This window comes from Manacus candei, unplaced genomic scaffold (assembly GCF_025592945.1).
Source record: "Manacus candei isolate 608988 ecotype Guabito, Panama unplaced genomic scaffold, ASM2559294v1 h1tg000040l, whole genome shotgun sequence".
Lineage (NCBI taxonomy): Eukaryota > Metazoa > Chordata > Aves > Passeriformes > Pipridae > Manacus > Manacus candei.
In genome coordinates, this window is record NW_026138088.1 from 2271427 (window position 1) to 2291176 (window position 19750).

General features: G+C 53.8%; 2 protein-coding genes across 4 annotated transcripts in view; both read left to right on the top strand.

The window, feature by feature from the left end:
• Positions 1 to 5602, top strand: part of NPEPPS (aminopeptidase puromycin sensitive) — a 41754-nt gene extending 36152 nt beyond the window's left edge. Inside the window, exons 23-24 of one of the 3 annotated variants that reach the window (XM_051794830.1) lie at positions 3011 to 3159; positions 4971 to 5602. In XM_051794830.1, the coding sequence (XP_051650790.1) occupies positions 3011 to 3159; positions 4971 to 5106 (285 nt within the window). In that variant the 3' untranslated portion in view covers positions 5107 to 5602. Of the gene's footprint in view, positions 1 to 3010; positions 3160 to 3648; positions 4843 to 4970 lie in introns of those variants that run through there. The other 2 variants (XM_051794831.1, XM_051794832.1) reach the window with 2 other exon arrangements.
• A 4254-nt stretch (positions 5603 to 9856) lies between these two features.
• Positions 9857 to 19750, top strand: part of KPNB1 (karyopherin subunit beta 1) — a 28573-nt gene continuing 18679 nt past the window's right edge. Inside the window, exons 1-5 of the mRNA XM_051794833.1 lie at positions 9857 to 10247; positions 10475 to 10533; positions 14355 to 14537; positions 16610 to 16810; positions 19502 to 19654. Coding sequence (XP_051650793.1) covers positions 10208 to 10247; positions 10475 to 10533; positions 14355 to 14537; positions 16610 to 16810; positions 19502 to 19654 — 636 coding nt within the window. The 5' untranslated portion in view covers positions 9857 to 10207. The remainder of the gene's footprint in view (positions 10248 to 10474; positions 10534 to 14354; positions 14538 to 16609; positions 16811 to 19501; positions 19655 to 19750) is intronic.

Consider the following 19750-nt stretch of genomic DNA (forward strand, 5'->3'; position numbering starts at 1 on the left):
CTGCTTTGGGTTGGACCCAATATCACTGGAACTCCTTCAGTTGGCATTTTCCAAGCAATGTGCAATTCCAGTGACTTCTCTTTCCTTCTTTTGAGCTTTGATAAAACCCAGCACAGACTGGCAGCAGTTCTGAGCCTCCCTAAGTTCCACCCCAAGCTGGGGCTCATCCTCCCCACACTGACAGGGCACGTTTGGGGCTCCCTGGGGTGACAGCCAGGGGGAATTCCTGGCAGGAATTGGCTCAGTTCCACCCTCTGCTCCAAGTTTTCTGTGCTGTGTACAAGGGCAAGGCTTTGGCCCAGGCAGATCAGTGTCTTGGGTTGGGGGCTCAAGGTGTTGTGATTTTGTTACACCCCCTTGTCTCGGTGGAGTTCTGAGAAGGGGTGTGGGCTTGATGATTTATTCTTTTACAAGAATGATTTCTTGGAGGAAGAAACCTAAAAATGTGGCCTTTAATTATGGCTTTCCTGGTAGGAAAATACTCAGGAGGAATTCTTATTCCAAAGATCAGCTGAGCCATGAGCTCACTCTGCCCTTTTTACCATGTAGTGATTTTAGGAAAGATTTAATAGCTCAAGTGATTTTACAGAGAAATCCTGCACTATGGTTAGTATTTTTTTTTCTCAAAAAACACTTTGCAAAACATCTACCAGAAAAATCAGCCCTAACTAAATCCCAGCTCCTTTCCCAGAGAGCTCCCTGAGCCAGCACAGCGAGCTCTGAGCGGAGCAGTTCACGTGGCTGAGCCTCCGTGTCACCTTGTGGCTACACTAGTGCCAAATCCCGGGAAAAGCTGCTTGGATGGAGGCAGGGACGGCTCCTGGCTGTGCCAGCTCCTTCTCCTTCAGCCCATTGGAAAATGCAAAGTCACAGCAGCCTCTGGGAAAGCTCCTCCAGCCTCAGCTGCTGGCGGGGGATCGATGGTGTTGGTGCTGGAGGAGGAAATGTGAGACTATCCAGCAAAACTGCCTGGGCCTTTGGAGGTCGTTCCACAGCTTGGAAAGGGGCCTGGGAGGAACGCTGGGAAACCTGATCCCGGGACAAATGCTTGAGCACAGTGGCCTCAGGATTCCCCCACGTCTCCTTCGGGTGTCCCGAAATACCCGCTGGACCTGCTGCCTGGGGGGCTGGATTCGGCTCCTCAGAGCCACGTGCTGTCCCTGCAGCAAGGACAGGACAGGACAGGAGGGGGCTGCCTCGTGGAAAAGCCATTGTGGCTTTCTTTTAGCCTGGGAATGGAGGGAATTTGCTGTTCCCACTCCGTGTTTGGGATTACACATCCTGCAGACTCAGCGAGGTTTTCGGTCTGTGCCGGCCCGGCCTCACCTCGAGCTCTGGGGGCAGTTCTGGGTGCCACGAGATAAGATGGATCTAAAGCTGTTGGAGAGTGTCCAAAGGAGGGTCCCAAGGATGGGGAAGGGCCTTGAGGGGAAGCTGAGGGTAAGGACACTTGGTTTGTTCAGCTGGAGAAGAGGAGACTGAGGGTCTGCAGCTTCCTCCTGAGGGGCAGCTCTGGCCTCTGCTCTGTGTGAGCAGGGACAGCACCCAGGGAATGGCTGGAGCTGTGTCAGGGGGGCTTAGGCTGGATTTTGGGAAAAGGTTCTTCCCCCAAAGGGTGGTTGGGCACTGAACAGGCTCCCCAGAGCAGTGGGCACAGCAGCAAGGCTGCCAGAGCTCCAGGAGCATTTGGACAACACTCTCAGGGATTGTTGGGGTGTCTGTGCAGGACCAGTTGTATTGGTTACAGGCTGAGTTCAGTTTGTAAATATAACTCCAAAACACTAAATAACTGCCAACACTTGTTAATTGTTCCTGTTAATACTTTGTGAGCTGCCAGTGGTTTGATTCAGTAACCTCCTGCCAGGAGGGGGGAGCCAGGTGGGGGTTGATCTCTTCTCCCAGGCAACAGGACAAGAGGGCACAGCCTTGAGCTGCACCAGGGGACGTTTGGGGTGGACATGAGGAAGAAGTTCTTCACAGAAAGGGTGATTGGGCTTTGGAATGGACTGCCCAGGGAGGTGGTGGAGTCACCTGTGTCCTTTGTTGTCATAGATGCCATCACACACTGAGGAGTAGGTAGTGTCACTGGTTCATGCCAGCCATTTAGGAAGAACAGGGATGTAAGGGAATGGCTGAAGTTCTCATGCACTGTTGTAAGTGTAAAGATGAGTCATGCACGACAAGGCCTGTGAGGAGACCCTGGCTGATATGAATATCATAGCTGAGGATAAGGATTAGAATCCCTCTTGCAGACATTACAGACACACATCAGCTGAGACAGCTGCTTAAGGTGGGACTGGATGTGGCATCAGTGCCACGCTCTGGGAACCGGGGCGGGGTTGGCACAAGAATCATAGAATAGATTGGGCTGGAAAAGACCTCCAAGATCATCAAGTCCAACCCCTGAACCAACTCCAATTACTATATCATGGCACTAAGGGCCACGTCCAATCTCTTTTTAAAAACCTCCAGGGATGGTGAATCCACCACCTCTCTGGGTAGGCCGTTCCAACGCCTGACAACCCTCTCTGTAAAGAATTTCTTCCTAACATCCAACCTAAACCTCCCCTGGCAGAGCTTGAGCCCATATCCCCTTGTCCTATTGTTGGTTGCTTGGGATAAGAGACCAACCCCCACCTGGCTATAACCTCCCTTCAGGTAGTTGAAGAGAGTGATGAGGTCGCCTCTGAGTCTTCTCTTCTCCAGACTAAACAACCCCAGCTCCCTCAGCCTCTCCTCATAGGACTTGTGCTCCAGTCCCTTCACCAACCTCACTGCTCTTCTCTGGACCCGCTCCAGCCCCTCAATGTCCTTCCTGAACTGAGGGGCCCAGAGCTGAACACAACACTCAAGGTGTGGCCTCACCGATGGACTCGGACCCCACGATCTCGGAGGGCTTTTCCAACCCGGCTGATTCCGCAATTCTGTGACTCTCAAAAGCCCAATTCCTGTTTTATCCTCACCCCATTTCAATTCCTGTTATCCTCACCCCTGTGCTCCCTCCCCACAGGCCTTCTTCGAGAGCCACCCGGCGCCGTCGGCGGAGCGCACGGTGCAGCAGTGCTGCGAGAACATCCTGCTCAACGCGGCCTGGCTCAAGCGGGACGCCGACAACATCCACCACTTCCTGGCCCAGCGCAGGGGCCCCCCGGCCACCGTGTGAGCCCCCTCCCCACCCCAGCCCCAGGTGCCACCCACCCACCCACCCACCCACCCGCCGCGGCAGAGCCCTGCCCTGCCCTGCCGTGCCCCGCGGGGGGCACAGGGACGAGCCACCCCCTCTGGAATGCCAAGAAAAATTTGGAGTACAGTACCTTTCTTCTTTTTTTTTTCTTTTTTTCCCTTTTTTTTTCCTTTTTTTTTCTTTTTTTTTTTTCCTTTTTTTTTCTTTTTTTTTCCTTTTTTTTTCTTTTTTTTTCTTTTTTCCCCTTTTTTTTTTCCTTTTTTTTCCTTTTTTTTCTTTTTTTCCTTTTTTCCTTTTTTCTTTTTTTCCTTTTTTCCCCTTTTTTCCTTTTTTTCTTTTTTTTCCTTTTTCCTTTTTTTTCTTTTTTTTCTCCTTTTTTTCCCTTTTTTTCCTTTTTTTCTTTTCTTTCTTTTTTCTTTTTTTTCTTTTCTTCTTCTTTTTTTTTTTTTTTTTCTTTTTCTCAGCCCTCAGGTTGGGGATTGGACCGTGAATGTAGAGTTTTAACTGGTTCCTCCTGCTCACACACTCCAGATTTGGAAAAAAACAAACAAACAAACCAACAAACAAAAAAATTCTGTTAAAATTATCGGCAAATCCAGCGAAAAAGAGAAAGAGAGAAAAAAAAAAAACCCAACAAAAAGAACCCGAAAGAAATCTGTAAATATGATAGTAATAAAATAGAGCATAACAAAACTGTGAAACTTCCTCAAGCCTTGTCAGTGGTTAAAATATTTAACACCCCCCTCCCCTCCTGACACTCTTATTGACAGATGTTCTGTTTTTTACACCCTCCCCCACCCCCTAAGAAAGAAATAAAAGGCAACCAGTGGTTTCTAGGTCAGTGGAGAGGCTGGGGCAGGAGGGGTTTGAAGCCTCAGCTGGTGTGGAACAGGTCCCTGGGGAAGGCAGGTAGTGGTATAACACAGTCTGTGCATCCTCCCGAGGGCAAGGATTTGGGGAGATGTTCCTGCAGACCCCCCACCCCATGGATTGTAGGTTCCCTCCTCCCTTTTGTGTCACCTCTCAGCAAAAACAAAACCTGTTCTGTTGCTCCTCTGTCCCCCTCCTGGGGTCCCCCTGCTGATGTTCCTTCAGAGAGACAACGGGACTGGGAGGAAACCCCTTTCACAGCCACATCCAGGAAGGGAAAGGCTCCTGCAAAATCCACTTTTCCAGTTCAGAACCGCCCCCTCCCCATGCATGCAGGTGAGGAGATGCCCGTGGGGCTGGGCTGGGCTCTCCTGGCCCAGCCACCACTGCTTTTCCAAAGGATCCAGCTGCTCCCACCTCCTCCTGGCCGTAGCTTTCCGTTCCTTTCCGTGATGTCGATGGTAATTAAGAAGCCTTAAATTAGTGCTGACTGGCGTGATGATGATGATGAAGTCCAAGCTGTGTGCCATCATCCCCTCCCGAGGCAGCCTGGTACTAACCAGCCACAACACCCTCTAACAGTGCAAAGGTTGGGAGTTCCATATTTTTCCCCTCCCTCCCCCTTTTATTCTTTTTTCTTTAACAGGAATTCGTATTTGGTGTGGCTTTAACTGTATTTCGGAAGGTCATCAGACTAACTGTCAGACTGCTTCCCTCAAACATTTTTTTGTGCTATTGTTTAAAAAAAAAAAAACAAAACCAGGAGAGAAAAAAAAAAACAACAAAAAGGTTACAAAGAGAGGAAAAAAAAGAAAAAAAAAGAAAAAAAAAGGAAAAAAAAAAGATTTAAAAACAGTTGGCGTTAATAAAAATGTCAATGTGAAATTCATGTCCTCATCTTGTGTTCTCTTTGAAGCCTCCAAGGACCCAAAGCTGGGAGGGGACAGTGGCCAAGGTATCATTTACAGCCTCGAGGAACCCCCCAGTCCTCCTGGGCCATGAGTGGTAGGTCTTGGGAAGCACAGACTGTGAGTAGAGCCTGTATAATCTAAATAAAAAGCACTAAAGAGCTGACCAGGACAGGCTTTGGAGTGTAAAGGAAAGGGAAAGTTAATTGTTAGTGAGCAAATTTGTATTAAAACCTAAAAAAGTTGAGGGGAGTGGGAGGAAAGTTGTGCAAACGTTCCTAAAAACCCCCAAAAGAGCTGCAGAGCTCTTGAACAGCATCACACTGGGAGGGCTCAGGGAGCACAGCAGAACCTGTATAATCTGAATAAAAAGCACTAAAGGACTGACCAGGACAGGGTTTGGAGTGTAAAGGAAAGGGAAAATCAATTGTGAGTGAGTGAATTTGTATTAAACACCTGAAAAGCCGGGGGGAGAGGGAACAGCATCCTGCAAACACTGCTGATCCAGGGCAGGGAAACACCCCACAGAGAGGAGTTCAGGAGCAGCTGCAGAGCTCTGGCCCAGCATCCCCCTGGTTGGTGTCCCTGGGGAAAAGGGCCCAGGAATTCTGCTGGCCCCGGGTGTTTCCCTGCCGTCAGCACTGCCCTTTCAGCACACTAAGCTGGTTTCCCTTCTGCTCCCTGCACAGACAGAATAACCTGCCAGGCTGGGAGGGGTGGCAGGCTGAGCTGGGATGAATGGCAGCAGGATGGGGGGGTCTGGAACCAGCAGCCCCGTGGCTGTGGGTCGGGGGGGGGATCTTGTTTTGACTCCACACAAAGCAAAGGACACAAGGAGGGGCCCAGAGACAACCCGGTCGTGGTCACTGAGCAAACTGAATGGTCCCTGCAGACTGGCTGGGCCTGGGCTCCTGGGCAGGCACTGAGAGGAGGGGTCAGTGCTTCATGAGAGTGACTCTGGGCTTTGTCCACTTCACAGGAAATCTCCTTTTTTTTTTTTTTTTTTTTCACCACAAAGTGATGCTCCGGGAGAGGGGCGGGACAAGGAGAGCAGGAGTTTGTTGTGGGTGAGGAAAGGGATGGGATGGGGCTCAAGGGATTGGTAATGAGAGAAGCTGTGGCTGCCCCAGCCCTGGAAGTGTCCAAGGCCAGGTTGGACAGGGCTTGGAGCAGCCTGGGCTGGTGGAAGGTGTCCCTGCCCATGGCAGGGGGTGGAATGAGATGGGCTTTAAGGTCCCTTTCCCACCCCGACCATTCCATAATTCTGGGAAATTCGAGCTTTAAACAGCCTGTGATGTTTTGTTCCTGCAGAGGAAGGGCCACACCTGATCCCTGTGTCCTTCCAATTGGGGTAAATAAACTCATCCTGGATTCCTCTGCTCGCTCCTTAAACCCAAACTCTGATCTGCTCAGAGTGACCCCCAAGCTCGGGATGTATCCAAAATCCCAGGCAGTCCCAGGGCCTTGGAATTTATGTGGGATTTTCTGAGGGAGCTGGGCAGCCTCAGGAAGGGGGAACCTCATCACCCAGTTCATGTCCCAGCCCTGCCACGTGCTGGGATCCCCCCCAGTGCCCCGTGTCTGGAGTCAGCAGCTCCTCAGCTCTTCTCTCCCCAGTTTCTGCAGTCGGTTTGTGGAAGCAGGAGATGATACAAACCTCTAACGGGGATGCTCAGTATTCCATTTATGGGAATGAGGAGAAAAGCTGCATCCAGCTCCAGTTTCCAACCCCAGCCCAGGGGAGGTGACTCTTTGTCCTCATTTACACTGGAGTTCAGGGGCTTTCCTTGCTGCCAAGGCCAGACTTGTACTGAGTTCTTTAATTGTTTTCTCTCCCCCTGCTTTTCCGAGGGGAACAGTCCCCTGAGGGAATCCCTCCTGGTTGGCACTGCAGGGCTGTGTCCTGGTGTTCAGCAACTCCAGCTCTGTGAGGCTCCTCCATTCCCATCTTGCCCCTTTTCCCCTTTGAAAAAGCTGCGAGAGAGGGAATTTCACCTGATTTCACCCCAACAGCTGCTCAGGGAGTTCCCTCTGATCTGCTGGCCAGGCCAGACTCTGGAGAGGCCCTGAGAATTCCATCCCAGGCTGGATAATGTGCTGCTCCCTGTGCCAGGCTGTGAGCAGGGATTGGGCTTCAGAGTCCCTGATGTTCCCAGAGCTGTTCCCAGCTCTGCCCAGTGTGGATTTACCAGGAGCAGCCCCTTCTCCCCCTGTCCCTGCCTCTGGATCCTGTGCTCCATCAGTCTCTTATCCCAGAGCTCTCCAAGCTCACCAGGGAAGGGGTGAACACAACTCCATTCCATGGATCCAACCCCATCCACCTTCCAGAGGTCCCAGCCTTGTTTTTCCAGCTGGAGCAGCTGAGACAGGTGCAGATGAGGCATTGCAAGAACGTGGAACAAGATCATGGAATCATGGAATTGTTAAGGTTGGAAAGGCCCCCCGAGGTCATCAAGTCCAACCTTTAAGCAGCACTGCTGTGTCACCACTACAGCATGTCCCCAGGAGCCACATCCACGAGTTTTTGAACACTTCCAGGGATGGGGACTCCACCCAGCCCTGGGCAGCCTGTTCCAATGCCTAACTGCCCTTTCCATGAAGAAATTTTCCCTGATATCCAACTAAACACCCCCTGGCACAGCTTGAGGCCATTTCCTCTCATCCTGTCCCTCCTTCCCTGGGATTCCCACCTGGCTCCACCCTCCTGTCAGGGATTTGTGGAGAACAGTGATGGCAGCAGGACAACCAAAATCCAAATCCTGATGGATGGACCTTTTTTAGCCTTGCTTGTGACTGCACCAACCCTCAGTGCTCCTCATCCAGAGACCTCAAAGCACTTTAGGAAGAAGCTGATCCGGGTTTGCCCCCATTTTAAAACCTGAGACTCGTGGCACAGGTGGCCAAAATAAACATTCCCAGATTCTCCCGCAGGCCCCTGGAAAAGGTGGGGCTGGAATCTGGGTCTCCCGAGCCCCAGAGCCCCGGTGTGTCCCTGTAACCTGAATTTTTTAGGGGAATGATGGATATTTCTGCCTTGCAGAGCTGTGGGCGAGCCCGTTTCCCCAGCCATGGATAACATCCGTCCCCAGGGCTCTGCTCCAGGGCACGAGGGAGGATTCCCTCAGGGAACGGGTTGTGTTTGTGGGGAATCAGTGCTGGGGTGGGATGGGGAGCCCTGGAGGCACCAGGGACCCGTTTGGCTGCTTTTCCTGCTGGACTGGGGAGGGAACCCTCCCGAGGGAGCAGCAGGGATGGTGATGGAGCTGCTCCTCCTCCTCCTCTGTGTGTCCAGGGCTTGGGAAGCACCTGGAGCCTGGGAAGTGCCTTCCCATGCTGCCCGGGTGTGAGGGGCTTTCCTTGCATTCCGTGGATAAATGCAGCTGTTTGCAGCTGGAATGGTGGTGCTTGGAGTTCCAGGACTGAGCCAGTGTGTGCTGGGAGGGGCAGGAATGGGAATGTCGGGTTGGATGCTCCAGGTGTTTGTAACTCAAGGGTTTTCCCCTGCTGAGGTCACTGAGCTGAGAATCCCACGGAATCCTGGAATGGTTTGGGTGGGAAGGGAGATGAAGGATCATCCCCATGGGCAGGGACACCTCCCACTCTCCCAGGTTGCTCCAAGCCCCGTCCAACCTGGCCTTGGACCCTTCCAGAGATGGGGCAGCCACAGCTTCTCTGGGCAACCTGTGCCAGGGCGTCCTCACCCTCCCAGGGAAGGATTTCTTCCCAATATCCCATCTAGCCCTGCCTCTCTCAGGGATCATCCCCTCCTGTCCCCATTTCCCCCCGCAGCGATGCCCGCATTCCATCGGATCCCGTTTCTGGAGCACGTCCCTTTCCCAGGAAACCAAAATACGCGGGCAGCAAGGGATGATTAATGGGATCTGAGCCCGGCGCTCCCGTGCCCGCAGCGCTGCCTCTCCCAGGGCAGCCCCGGCGCTAATCCCTCATCCCGGCCCTTCCCAGCTAATTGTCGCTTGTCCCCGTGTTCATGGAATGCCACAAAGCGCCCGGTTGTGTCACTTAATTGCGAACCCGCCGTTACGCGCCGTTAATTATTCACCTCCACCTTTGGCCCGCCCTTCTTCTCCCAGGCATCCCTTTTTCCCCTCCCGCATCCCGCATCCCAGGGATGCGGGTCCGGCCCTTCCCTGCCCTGGCTGTGCCCCGTATCACCGCTTTTTGGGGACACACCGGGGCGCAGATGGGCACTCGAGGGTCGCTTGTACCGGGCAGGGGAGCGGTTCCATCCCTATCCCGGTGCTCTCGGGGCTCCGCCCGGTTACCGGCACCGGGGGCTGCGGGACACGTTTCCCGCGGGATGCCCGTCCCGTCCCGGCTCCCCGGCACCGGGCAGGACACACAAACCCAAACCCACCCCGGACCCCGTTAAACTCGGGCAGTGCCGGCGGCTCCGCTTCCCGAGCACGTGGCTCCTCCCGGGCCGGTTCCGGTGACCGGAGCTGCCGCTGCTTCCCGGGGATGCTGCGGGCGGAGCCGCCGCCAGCAGTGCTGGTCCCGGTGGTCCCGGTTCCACTGATCCCGGTGACCCCGGTGGTCCCCGTGACCCCGCTTCCAGCGATCCCGGTGGTCCCGTTCCCGGTGGTCCCGGTGCCGCCCCCCTCCCCCCCCGCGGTCCTCACGTGGTCGCTCCCACCCCCTCCAACACCCCCCCTTCCCCATTCAATGGTCCCTTCCCGGCCCCGCCCCCTCCCCGCGCGCGCCGCCGGAAGCCCCGCCCCTTCTCCTTCCCTTCTCCCCCCTCCCCCTCCTTCATTCTCCAATGGCCTCGCGCCGCCCGCCCCGACCAATGGGGGCGCGGCGCGCGGGTGGGGGGGTCAGGGCGGCGGCCAATCAGCGCGGCGAGCGCGGGGCGCGCGCGCGCGCGGGGCCGCCCGGCGTATCCCTCCGCCCGCCCCGGTGCGCGCGCGCGCCGCCGCCGCCTCCGCCCCGCGCGGCACCTTTTTACCTCTCCGTTTTTTTTTTTTTTTTTTTTTCCTTTTCCTTTGGTTCAATCCCGCTGCCGCACCCGGGAAGAGCCCCGCGCCTCCCCCGTGTGTCCCGCTTCCTCCGGCCTCCCGGCAAGGCCCCGGCTTTTTCCGCCCTTTCCCCTCCCTCCGGCCCGCCCCGCTCTTCCCCCCCCCCACCCCCCCCACCCCATCCCATCCCTCCCCTTCCCCCCCTTCTCTCTGGCTCGCTCTCTCCTCCCGCTCCTCCCGCCCGGCGCCGGAGCCGCCACGCCGCCGCCATGGAGCTCATCACCATCCTGGAGAAGACGGTGTCGCCGGGTGAGGGCTCGGGGGGTGCGGGGCTGAGGGCGGGCAGGGCCCGGCGGGGCCGCGCACGGGGGGATGGCGCCCGCAGCGCGCCGGGGGAAGGTCGTGGGCGGCCCGGGACGCGCGGGAGCCCTCCCGTGTTTGCGGTGCGGGAGCCCGAGGGGCCGCGCGGGGCGCTTGGGCCGCGCCTGACGCCGGTTCTCCCCCACCCCCCCATCCGCCCCCCCTGTCCCTCGCAGACTGCTCGGAGCTCGAGGCGGCGCAGAAGTTCCTGGAGCAGGCGGCCATCGAGAACCTGGTGAGCGCTCGGGGGGCGGCGGCGGGGCCGGCGGTGCCCGCGGAGCTCCCCCCGCGCCCCGCCCGGCCCGGCCCGGCCCGGCCGCCATGGCCGCCCCTGCCCGCGCCCGGCGCCCCCGCGAGGGCCAATCAGCGCGCGAGACGGGGCCCAGCGCGCCAATCAGCGGCGGCGCCGGGCGCGGGGGGCGGGGCCCGGCGCGGGGAGCGGCCGCGGGCCATGTGCGGGCACCGCGGCCATGGCGGGAGCGGGCGGGGCCGCCTGAGGGGAGCGGGCACCGGGACTGCCCGCGGGGCCCGGCACGGCACGGGGATGGGGCACCGGGACTGCCCGCGGGGCCCGGCACGGCACGGGGATGGGGCACCGGCACCGCCGGCGAGCACCGGCACTGCCCGCGGGGCACCGGGACTGCCCGCGGGGCCCGGCACGGCACGGGGATGGGGCACCGGCACCGCCGGCGGGCACCGGCACTGCCCGCGGGGCCCGGCACGGCACGGGGATGGGGTACCGGGACTGCCCGCGGGGCCCGGCACGGCACGGGGATGGGGCACCGGCACCGCCGGGACACCCGCGCGGGCACGGGGATGGGGCACAGGGACTGCCGGGACACCCCGGCCGGGCACCGGGATGGGGCTCGGAGCACACCGAGAGCCCTGCCCGGGCCTGGAGCCGGGTCACCGAGCCCACCGAGACCCCAGCCCAGTCCGAGAGCGCACTCCCAGAGCCCAGCGAGACCCTTCCCAGGCCCGGAGCTGGGTCCCAGTGCGAGCCCACCAAGGCCCCTGCCCGGCCCTAGAGCTGAGTCCCAGAACCAGGTCCCAGGGCCCTCCAGGACCCCCACCCAGGCCCAGTTCTTGCCTGTAGAACTCCCTCATCACCCCAGGGCCCTCCCAGGGGGGGTGCTGGAGCAGTGGGGTTCTGGGGAGGGGGTCAGGGTGGTCAAGGATGGTCCACAGGGCAGTTCCAGTGACCCTAAAGCAGAGAAAAAAAATGTATCAAGAATTAATAAAAAAGGAGGAGAAAAAGCCCAGAGCCCCAGGTTTGATCCTTGTGCTGGAGCAGGGAAGGTGGGCTGCCGGTGGTTTAGGAGGGTTTTTGCTTAGTCAAGGTGTGGGGCTGCAGCTCTGGGTGGTCCTTGCAGGGAATGGGGAGCACTGGGTGGTCCTGGAAGGTGCTGGGGGGTCCTGGGTGCTGGTGTCTCCACTCTGTCCTTGTGACACACCCGTTCTCATCCCCCCAAAACTGCCACCTCTCATCCTACAGCCACTTCCATGCCCTGCTCTCCACTGGTGTAAACTGGGAAAGTCACAGGGTCTCCATGTCTGGGAAAGGTGTGCGAGGTCCCCTCGGAATCAGGATCGTGCCAAACATCACTTTTGGGTCTAAATCCTCTGAATTGCAGTTTGTGAGATCTCAGGGTTGACCTGGAGATCCTGGGCTGTGTGACATGAGGGATTTCGGGTTGTGATCCTGCTTTTCAGGTGTTTGAAAGAGCTGAGGGGGGACGTGGGTTTTCCAAGGTTTCCTTTGGATTCTCTGCCCTGTGAGAGAGCAGAGGAGGCAGAGCTCGTGCTGGGACCAAAAACGAGTGTCCTGGGGTGGGATGAGGATGTGGAATGGCCCAGGCTGGGAAAGGGAAGGGGCTGAGGAGCTCCAGAGGGGCTGTGAGGGCAACTGGGGGCTCAGTCCTGGAGGAGGAGGAGGATGAGGATGAGGATGAGGATGAGGATGAGGATGAGGATGAGGATGTGGAGCTCAGGGCTGTTCCCACCACAGGATGTGGTCAGTGGGTGGGTGGGAAGAGCCTGGATGGCCCCAGGAGAGGGAAGGGGGTGATGGAGCCTCTTGCTCTTCCTCCTCCTCCCCTTCCTCTTCCTCCCCCAGCTAATTTAGGCTCAATTTTAGCTGATTGAGCCCCTTTTCTGAGCTGTTCACCGACCCCTCTGCAGGTGGGAGCTGAGGTCCTGCACACCTGCATTTCCTTTCACTCTCAGGTCTGGGAGGTTTCATGTGATGCTTCTCATTTTTAGCTGAAATTAGTCTGAAAGCCCCACAAAAAAAAAAATACCATTTTTTCCCCTGCTAATTTATGAGTGAGAAACCCAAGGATGCTTCTTCACCTTTGGATTTCGGTGGTTTTGTTCTCAGGGGTGGCAGCAACACTTTGTATTTTGTCCTGTGAACGTTTTATTTTGGGGCTGGTTCCTCACTTGTTGTAAAATCAGTGTCTAAAACATGAGGGATCTGGATGGTTTGAAGGGGTTTAGTGGGGTTGGTTTGTAGGGTTTTGTCTGCTCCATTTCTATTTCTTACGCTCATCACTTTCAATTTTCCCACATTTTTGTCCCCAAATCCTGCAGTTTGAACGTTAAAAAGAGTTCTGGATGGAACAACTAAAATGAATTTGTATTTTAAGAGCTGTGCTGGGTCGTTGAGAACGTGGAGTCAAAGACACTGGACTTGTGTGTTGAGCTTTTAAAGATTGATTTAGTTTTAAGGCTTTTTTGGTGCCTTAAAATATTTGTGTATCTTAAAATCTCTTATTTTTTTTTAAGAGATACCTTAAGAGATGATAGAAATGGATTTAATGTAACTGTAAGTTAAATATTTCCAGTAAAACCACGTCTCTGCCTCGTGTAAAATGGTTTTGAAGGTGATGCAGCCCCTTCCACTGTTTCCTAGAAAGGTTTTCTGAGCAGGCAAAAAAGCTTCTGAGGGCCAGGAAAATAAAAAACTCCTGAAACTTCAGCTCTGTTTTATGCAGCAGAAACCTCTGAAAATGTGAAGGTGTCAGATCGAGGGTTTAATTAAAACTTAAGGGTTTTAGCAAAGCAAGTGGCATCAATGTCAGGGGGTTTTATTCCCTTGAGAGGGGGTTACTCATCATTTGGGCTGTGTCCTTTTTAAGTTTCCCCACATTTTTTGTCCCCCAAATCCTGCAGTTGGAAGGCTGAGGAGTCCTGGGTGGAACAAGTGAAATGAATTTTATTTGGAGGGCTGAGTTGGGTCACTGAGAACGTGGAGCCCAAGACTCTGGACCTGTGCAGGGAAGGGAGTTTGGAACCCCCCAAACCCCTCTGTGACACCCCAAAAGCAGCCCCTGATCCCTTCACAGCCCCAGTTTGGGTGTTTGCCTTCCAGCAAAGGAATTGAGGAGCAGGGAATTCCCTCCTTGCCAGGCTTGGTTCCCACCTGGAAAAATCCATGCCTTGGCCTGGGGAGGGGTTTATTTGAAGGGATACTCGGGGCAGGCAGGAGCAGGGAAGGTGACAGCTATAAAAAATCCCAACCAGCAGAGGCGCTTCCAGAGGTCCTGACGAGGAGCTTAAGGGCCCTAATCCCGGGATAGAGCTGGGGCTGGAGCTCTGGCAGCTCCTGGGGCTGTTCCTGGGGGGTGTTCCTGGAGGGTGATCCTGGGGGGTGATCCTGGAGGGTGATCCTGGAGGGTGATCCTGGAGGGTTTTCCTGGGGGCTGTTCCTGGGGGTTGTTCCTGAGGGATGTTCCTGGGGGGTGATCCCAGAGGCTGTTCTGGGGGATGATCCCAGGGGGTGATCCCAGAGGGTGTTCCTGGAGGCTGTTCCCAGGGGGTGTTCCTGGAGGCTGTTCTGGAGGCTGTTCCTGGGGGGTAATCCCAGAGGCTGTTCCTGGGGGGTGTTCTGGGGGGTGTTCCCGGGGGGTGATCCCAGAGGGTGTTCCTGGGGGGTGTTCCCAGGGGCTGTTCCCGGGGGGTGATCCCAGAGGCTGTTCCTGGGGTCTCCCGGGCTCAGGGGGGTTCCCCCCCAGCGCTGTGGGGTCGGGGGCTGACCCTGCTCTGTGTCCCCAGCCGACCTTCCTGGTGGAACTGTCCAGAGTGCTGGCAAATCCCGGGAACAGCCAAGTGGCTCGAGTGGCAGCGGGGCTGCAGATCAAGAACTCCCTGACTTCCAAGGACCCCGACATCAAGGCCCAGTACCAGCAGAGATGGCTGGCCATCGACGCCAACGCCCGCAGGGAGGTCAAGAACTACGTGAGTCTCGGGGTTTTGGGGGGTTCTCTCACCCTGGAATGTCTTTTTCCATCATTTTTCCACCTGCCAAGTCTCCCGTTGGAGCAGCAGCAGCAGCAGCATCTGGACTTGTGGGGCTTTTTGTGGGATGTTTATTCCATATGAGTATTGGGGGGAAATCGGGACGAGGCTCTTTCTCCAGAGGGTGGTTGGGCGCTGGAATTCCTTGGGAATGTCCCGGCTCCAAACCTGCCAGAGCTCAGGGGGCGTTTGGACAACGCTCTCAGGGGCAAGGGGGGGATTTTGGGGTGGCACTGGGTGATCCTTGGGGATCCCCTCCTGCTCAGGGTGTTCTGGGATTCTGAGAGGAAAAGGGGCGATGGTTTTAAAGGGCAGAATTGATCTGGATGAGGCAGAAGGAAGTTTTTTCCCATGAGGATGTTAAAACACTGGCACAGTTTTCCAGAGAAGCTGGGGCTGCCCCTGGATCCCTGGAAGTGTCCAAGGCACAGGTTGCCAAGAGAAATTTTGGATGCCCCTGGATCCCTGGAAGTGCCCAAGGCCACGTTTGGACAGGGCTTGGAGCAACCTGGGCTAGTGGAAGGTGTCCCTGCCCATGGCAGGGGGTGGCACTGGGTGAATTTTAAGGTCCCTTCCCACCCAAACCATTCCATGAATCCACAGCTCCTCCTCTGCAGTTCTTTGCTTTGATTTTTCCAGAAGAAAACCCCCCTCAGGGAAGGTTTTCCCTCCTTTTCCAAGGAGCAGCTCCCTGAGGTGTTCCACAATCCCATCCTGGGAGCACAGTCAGTGCCTGACCACAGAGGCCTGAGGAGTTAAAAGGAGTTTTAAGAGTAGAAAATGGTAAAAAAATTGCAATTCCCAAATAGAAAATTAGATGTTTAAGTGTTGGGAGTTTGCCTGAGGACCCCTGAGCCCTCTGATGGTTAAAGTTTGGTGGCAGAAGTGGTGGCTCAGTGGTTTTTTGGCTGATGGGAGCAAAATGATCCTTGGATGTGAGCAGTGTGATCCCTCTGCTTTTCCTAAAAAAAGAGTTATGGAAGAACACCCAAAAAAATCATTTTAATTGATTGCAACGTGAAAGGAAATTATTCCTCTGAATGGTTCTGTAGATTGTTTTGGCAGAAAACATAATTGGTGTTTGGGCAGGGATTTCACCCCCAATTTCTGGTTTGTTAATTTGCTCTACTATAATTTTAGTAATAATAATAATAACAACAACAACAATAATAATAATTTGTCTTTATAATTTTAACTAATAATAATAATAACAATTTTGCTTTGTCTTTATAAATTTTAACTAACAATAATAACAATTTTGCTTTGTCCTTATAAATTTTAACTAATAATAATTATTATTTTGCTTTGTCTTTATAATTTTAGCTGATCATAATAATTTTGCTTTGTCTTGATAATTTTAACTAATAATAACAATTTTGCTTTGTCTTTATAAATTTTAACTAACAATAGTAATAATTTTGCTTTGTCTTTATAAATTTTAACTAACAATAATAACAATTTTGCTTTGCCTTGATAATTTTAACTAATGATAGTAATAATTTTGCCTTATCTTTATAATTTTAACTAATAATAATTTTGCTTTGTCCTTGTAATTTTAACTGATAACAATAATTTTGCTTTGTCTTTATAAATTTTAACTAATAATAATAATTTTGATTTGTCTTTATAATTTTAACTAATAATAATTTTGCTTTGTCCTTATAATTTTAACTGATAACAATAATTTTACTCTGTAGCAATTTTTAAATGACAATTTGATAGTGATATTAATAATTTTTGCTTTATGATGATTTCTGAGTGGGGATGGATTGTTCGAGCCCTTGCCCTGCTGTGGCACAGGGACTGTTCCCAGAGTTACAGGATGTGTTGGAATCCCAGCTGGATCCCACTTCCCATTGGGAATGTTCCTCTCCAGCCTTGTTTCTGACCATGCAAACATGGTCCCTGTTTGCAGCAGGAAGCAGAACAAGCCAACTGCTCTGCTGGGCAGGATTTGGGATGGGCAGGGATTGCCTGGCCCTGCCCTAAACCCCTTCCCTGCCCCATTCCAGGTGCTCCAGACCCTGGGAACGGAGACCTACCGGCCCAGCTCCGCCTCCCAGTGCGTGGCCGGGATCGCCTGCGCCGAAATCCCCATGAACCAGTGGCCAGAGCTCATCCCCCAGCTGGTGGCCAACGTCACCAACCAGCACAGCACCGAGCACATGAAGGAGTCCACGCTGGAGGCCATCGGCTACATCTGCCAGGACATTGTGAGTGCTCCCCGGGGCATTCCCGGCGGGATCCTGATCCCAGGCTCTCCCAGAACCTCTCATCTTCCTTTCTCCCTCCTGTGGTTGGGTTTGAAGCTGTGTCAGAGATGTTTAGGTTGGATTTTAGGACACACTTCTTCCCCCAGAGGATGAAGGACACCAGAACTCCACCAGCCCCAACCCTGCCAGAGCTCCAGGAGTGCTGGTTGAAGCATTTCCATGAGGATTTTGCTCCCAGGGTCTCCCCAGAACCTCTTCTCCTCCTTTCTCCCTCCTGTGGTTGGGATTGAAGCTGTGTCAGGGGGGATTTTGGGAAAGGTTCTTCCCTAGAAGGTGGTTGGACACAGGAACTCCCCAGGGTTTGGTCACAGCCAGAGCTCCAGGAGGTGCTGGTTGAAGCATTTCCATGAGGATTTTGCTCCCAGGCTCTCCCCAGAACCTCTCATCTTCCTTTCTCCCTCCTGTGGTTGGGATTGAAGCTGTGTCAGAGATGTTTAGGTTGGATTTTAGGACAAACTTCTTCCCCCGGAGGATGAAGGACACCAGAACTCCACAGGGAAGTGATCAGAGCCCCAACCCTACCAGAGCTCCAGGAGTGCTGGTTGAAGCATTTCCATGAGGATTTTGCTCCCAGGGTCTCCCCAGAACCTCTTCTCCTCCTTTCTCCCTCCTGTGGTTGGGATTGAAGCTGTGTCGGGGGAATTTTGGGAAAGGTTTCTTCCCTAGAAGTTGGTTGGACACAGGAATTCCCCAGGGTTTGGTCACAGCCAGAGCTCCAGGAGGTGCTGGTTGAAGCATTTCCATGAGGATTTTGCTCCCAGGCGCTCCCCAGAACCTCTTCTCCTCATTTCTCCCTCCTGTGGTTGGGTTTGAAGCCGTGTCAGAGATGCTTAGGTTGGATTTTAGGACAAACTTCTTCCCCCAGAGGATGAAGGACACCAGAACTCCACAGGGCCCCAATCCTGTCATAGCTGGTTGAAGAATTTCCATAAGGATTTTGCTCCCAAGGTCTCCCCAGAACCTCTTCTCTTCCTTTTTCCCTTCCATGGTTGGGCTTGAAGCTGTGTCAGGAGGGATTTAGGAAAGGTTCTTCCCTAGAAGTTGGTTGGACACAGGAACTCCCCAGGGTTTGGTCACGGCCCCAGGGCTGCCAGAGCTCAGGGAATGTTTGGACAACACTCTCAGGGACAGGGTGGGATTTTGGGCTGTCCTGTGCAAGGCCAGGAGTTGGATTGGATAATCCTCTTGGATCCCTCCCAGCTCGGGGTGTTCCATGACTTGACAGTCTTGGAGGGCTTTTCCAGCCTTAGGAATTCCATGATTCCATAGCCAGGAGGCTGCTGGTGCTTCCCTGTGCTGTCTGTTCCTAATCCTGCTGGCAGAACCGTGGGAGTAAACCCAGGGCTGGTGCCTGGAAGGACTGACCTGCTTTCCCAGCCCCAATCCAGGTCATGTTTCCTGAAGGGAAGGTTTAAGTTTCCGTGTCCCCGCGGTCACACGAGGCCGGGGGAAAACTCCAGCTCAGCATCCAAATGTTGGATAAAACCAGGGATAAAACAGGGATCAGTGTTTGATGCCTTCCTGGCTTGGGAAAACCTGACCTTCATATTGGTAGGGAACCCCCCTTGTTGTTAATTCTGGAATTTTTGAGGCAGGAATGTTGAGCTCTTGGAGGCACCTCCGGTGGGTTTATCCCGGGATTGCAGCCCCTGGTGGGAATTGGTTGGAAAACTGTGTCCTGCTGCTGAAAAACTGGAATTAGCAGCTGCTCTTTTGGTGCCACTGAATGTCCTGGAGAACGTGTGTCCCTGCTGGAATCTCTCTGGAGTGAGGCAGGAGGGGAAATCTTTCGTTTGGGGCTTTTATTTGGCTTCAAGGGGTTGGTTTCACTGGGGAGAAAAGTGAAATAAAAGAGGAAATCTGTTTGTGACGAGTCCCTGCAGCTCTGGAGGGGCTGTTCCTTGGGTTTTTTGGGGTGGAATGGATCACTAACCTCTGGATTTTCGGGTGCCCTGCCTTGCTGGTTGGGTATATCCCATCTTATATTTATTTTATAAGATCCCCCCTTTAGAGTTTTCATAGTTTTGTGGCAGTAGTTTGGGAACCTTAAATTTTTCTACTGGGTAAATCCTGATGTAACAATTCACCCAGTTACTTGTGGGTCCTGCAGACTTGATTTTGCCACGAAGAAAAATGAATCTTTAGTGTGTATTCACAGCTTTATTCCCTAAGCCTTGAGTGTTTAACAGTGATTTAACAGTTTCCTGCCCTTGCTGCTGCTCCAGGCAGTGCATTTTTTTGCTGTTATGTCTAAAAGATATTGGCAAATTTACCAGTAAAAGTAGAGCTCTGCCCAGTCCATAAATTAGTTGGAAATCAGTGGGTTTTTAACATTCTGGGTGAGCAAAGTCAAGTCCTGTTGGCTTATGTTTGATACAGTTGGGATTTGTTTGGCTTTGCATTTATGGAGTTTTCGTGCTCAGTTCAGTCTCCTCCTCATCCCAAAAGCAGCAAAGGTGTCCTGGTGCAGGAATTCCTTGGATTTCCCAGTGAGCAAAACGTCCTAAAATTTGTAGGAATCAGGATTGAGCTCGGAGCAAAACGTCCTAAAACTTGAGACATCAGGATTGAGCTCAGAGGGAAAAAAAAACTGTTAAGGTGGCAAATAACTGCATGGAAACTTCTTCCCAGGATCCAGAGCAGCTCCAGGACAAATCCAACGAGATCCTGACAGCCATTATCCAGGGAATGAGGAAGGAAGAGCCCAGCAACAACGTCAAGCTGGCGGCCACCAACGCACTCCTGAACTCTTTGGAATTCACCAAAGCAAACTTTGACAAAGAGGTGAGGAGGGAAAAAAAAAAACCCCCCTTGGCCTCAGATCCCAGGGCTGAATCCATGGTCTGTGATGAGGAATCATGCACCACGCTGAGTTTTGAT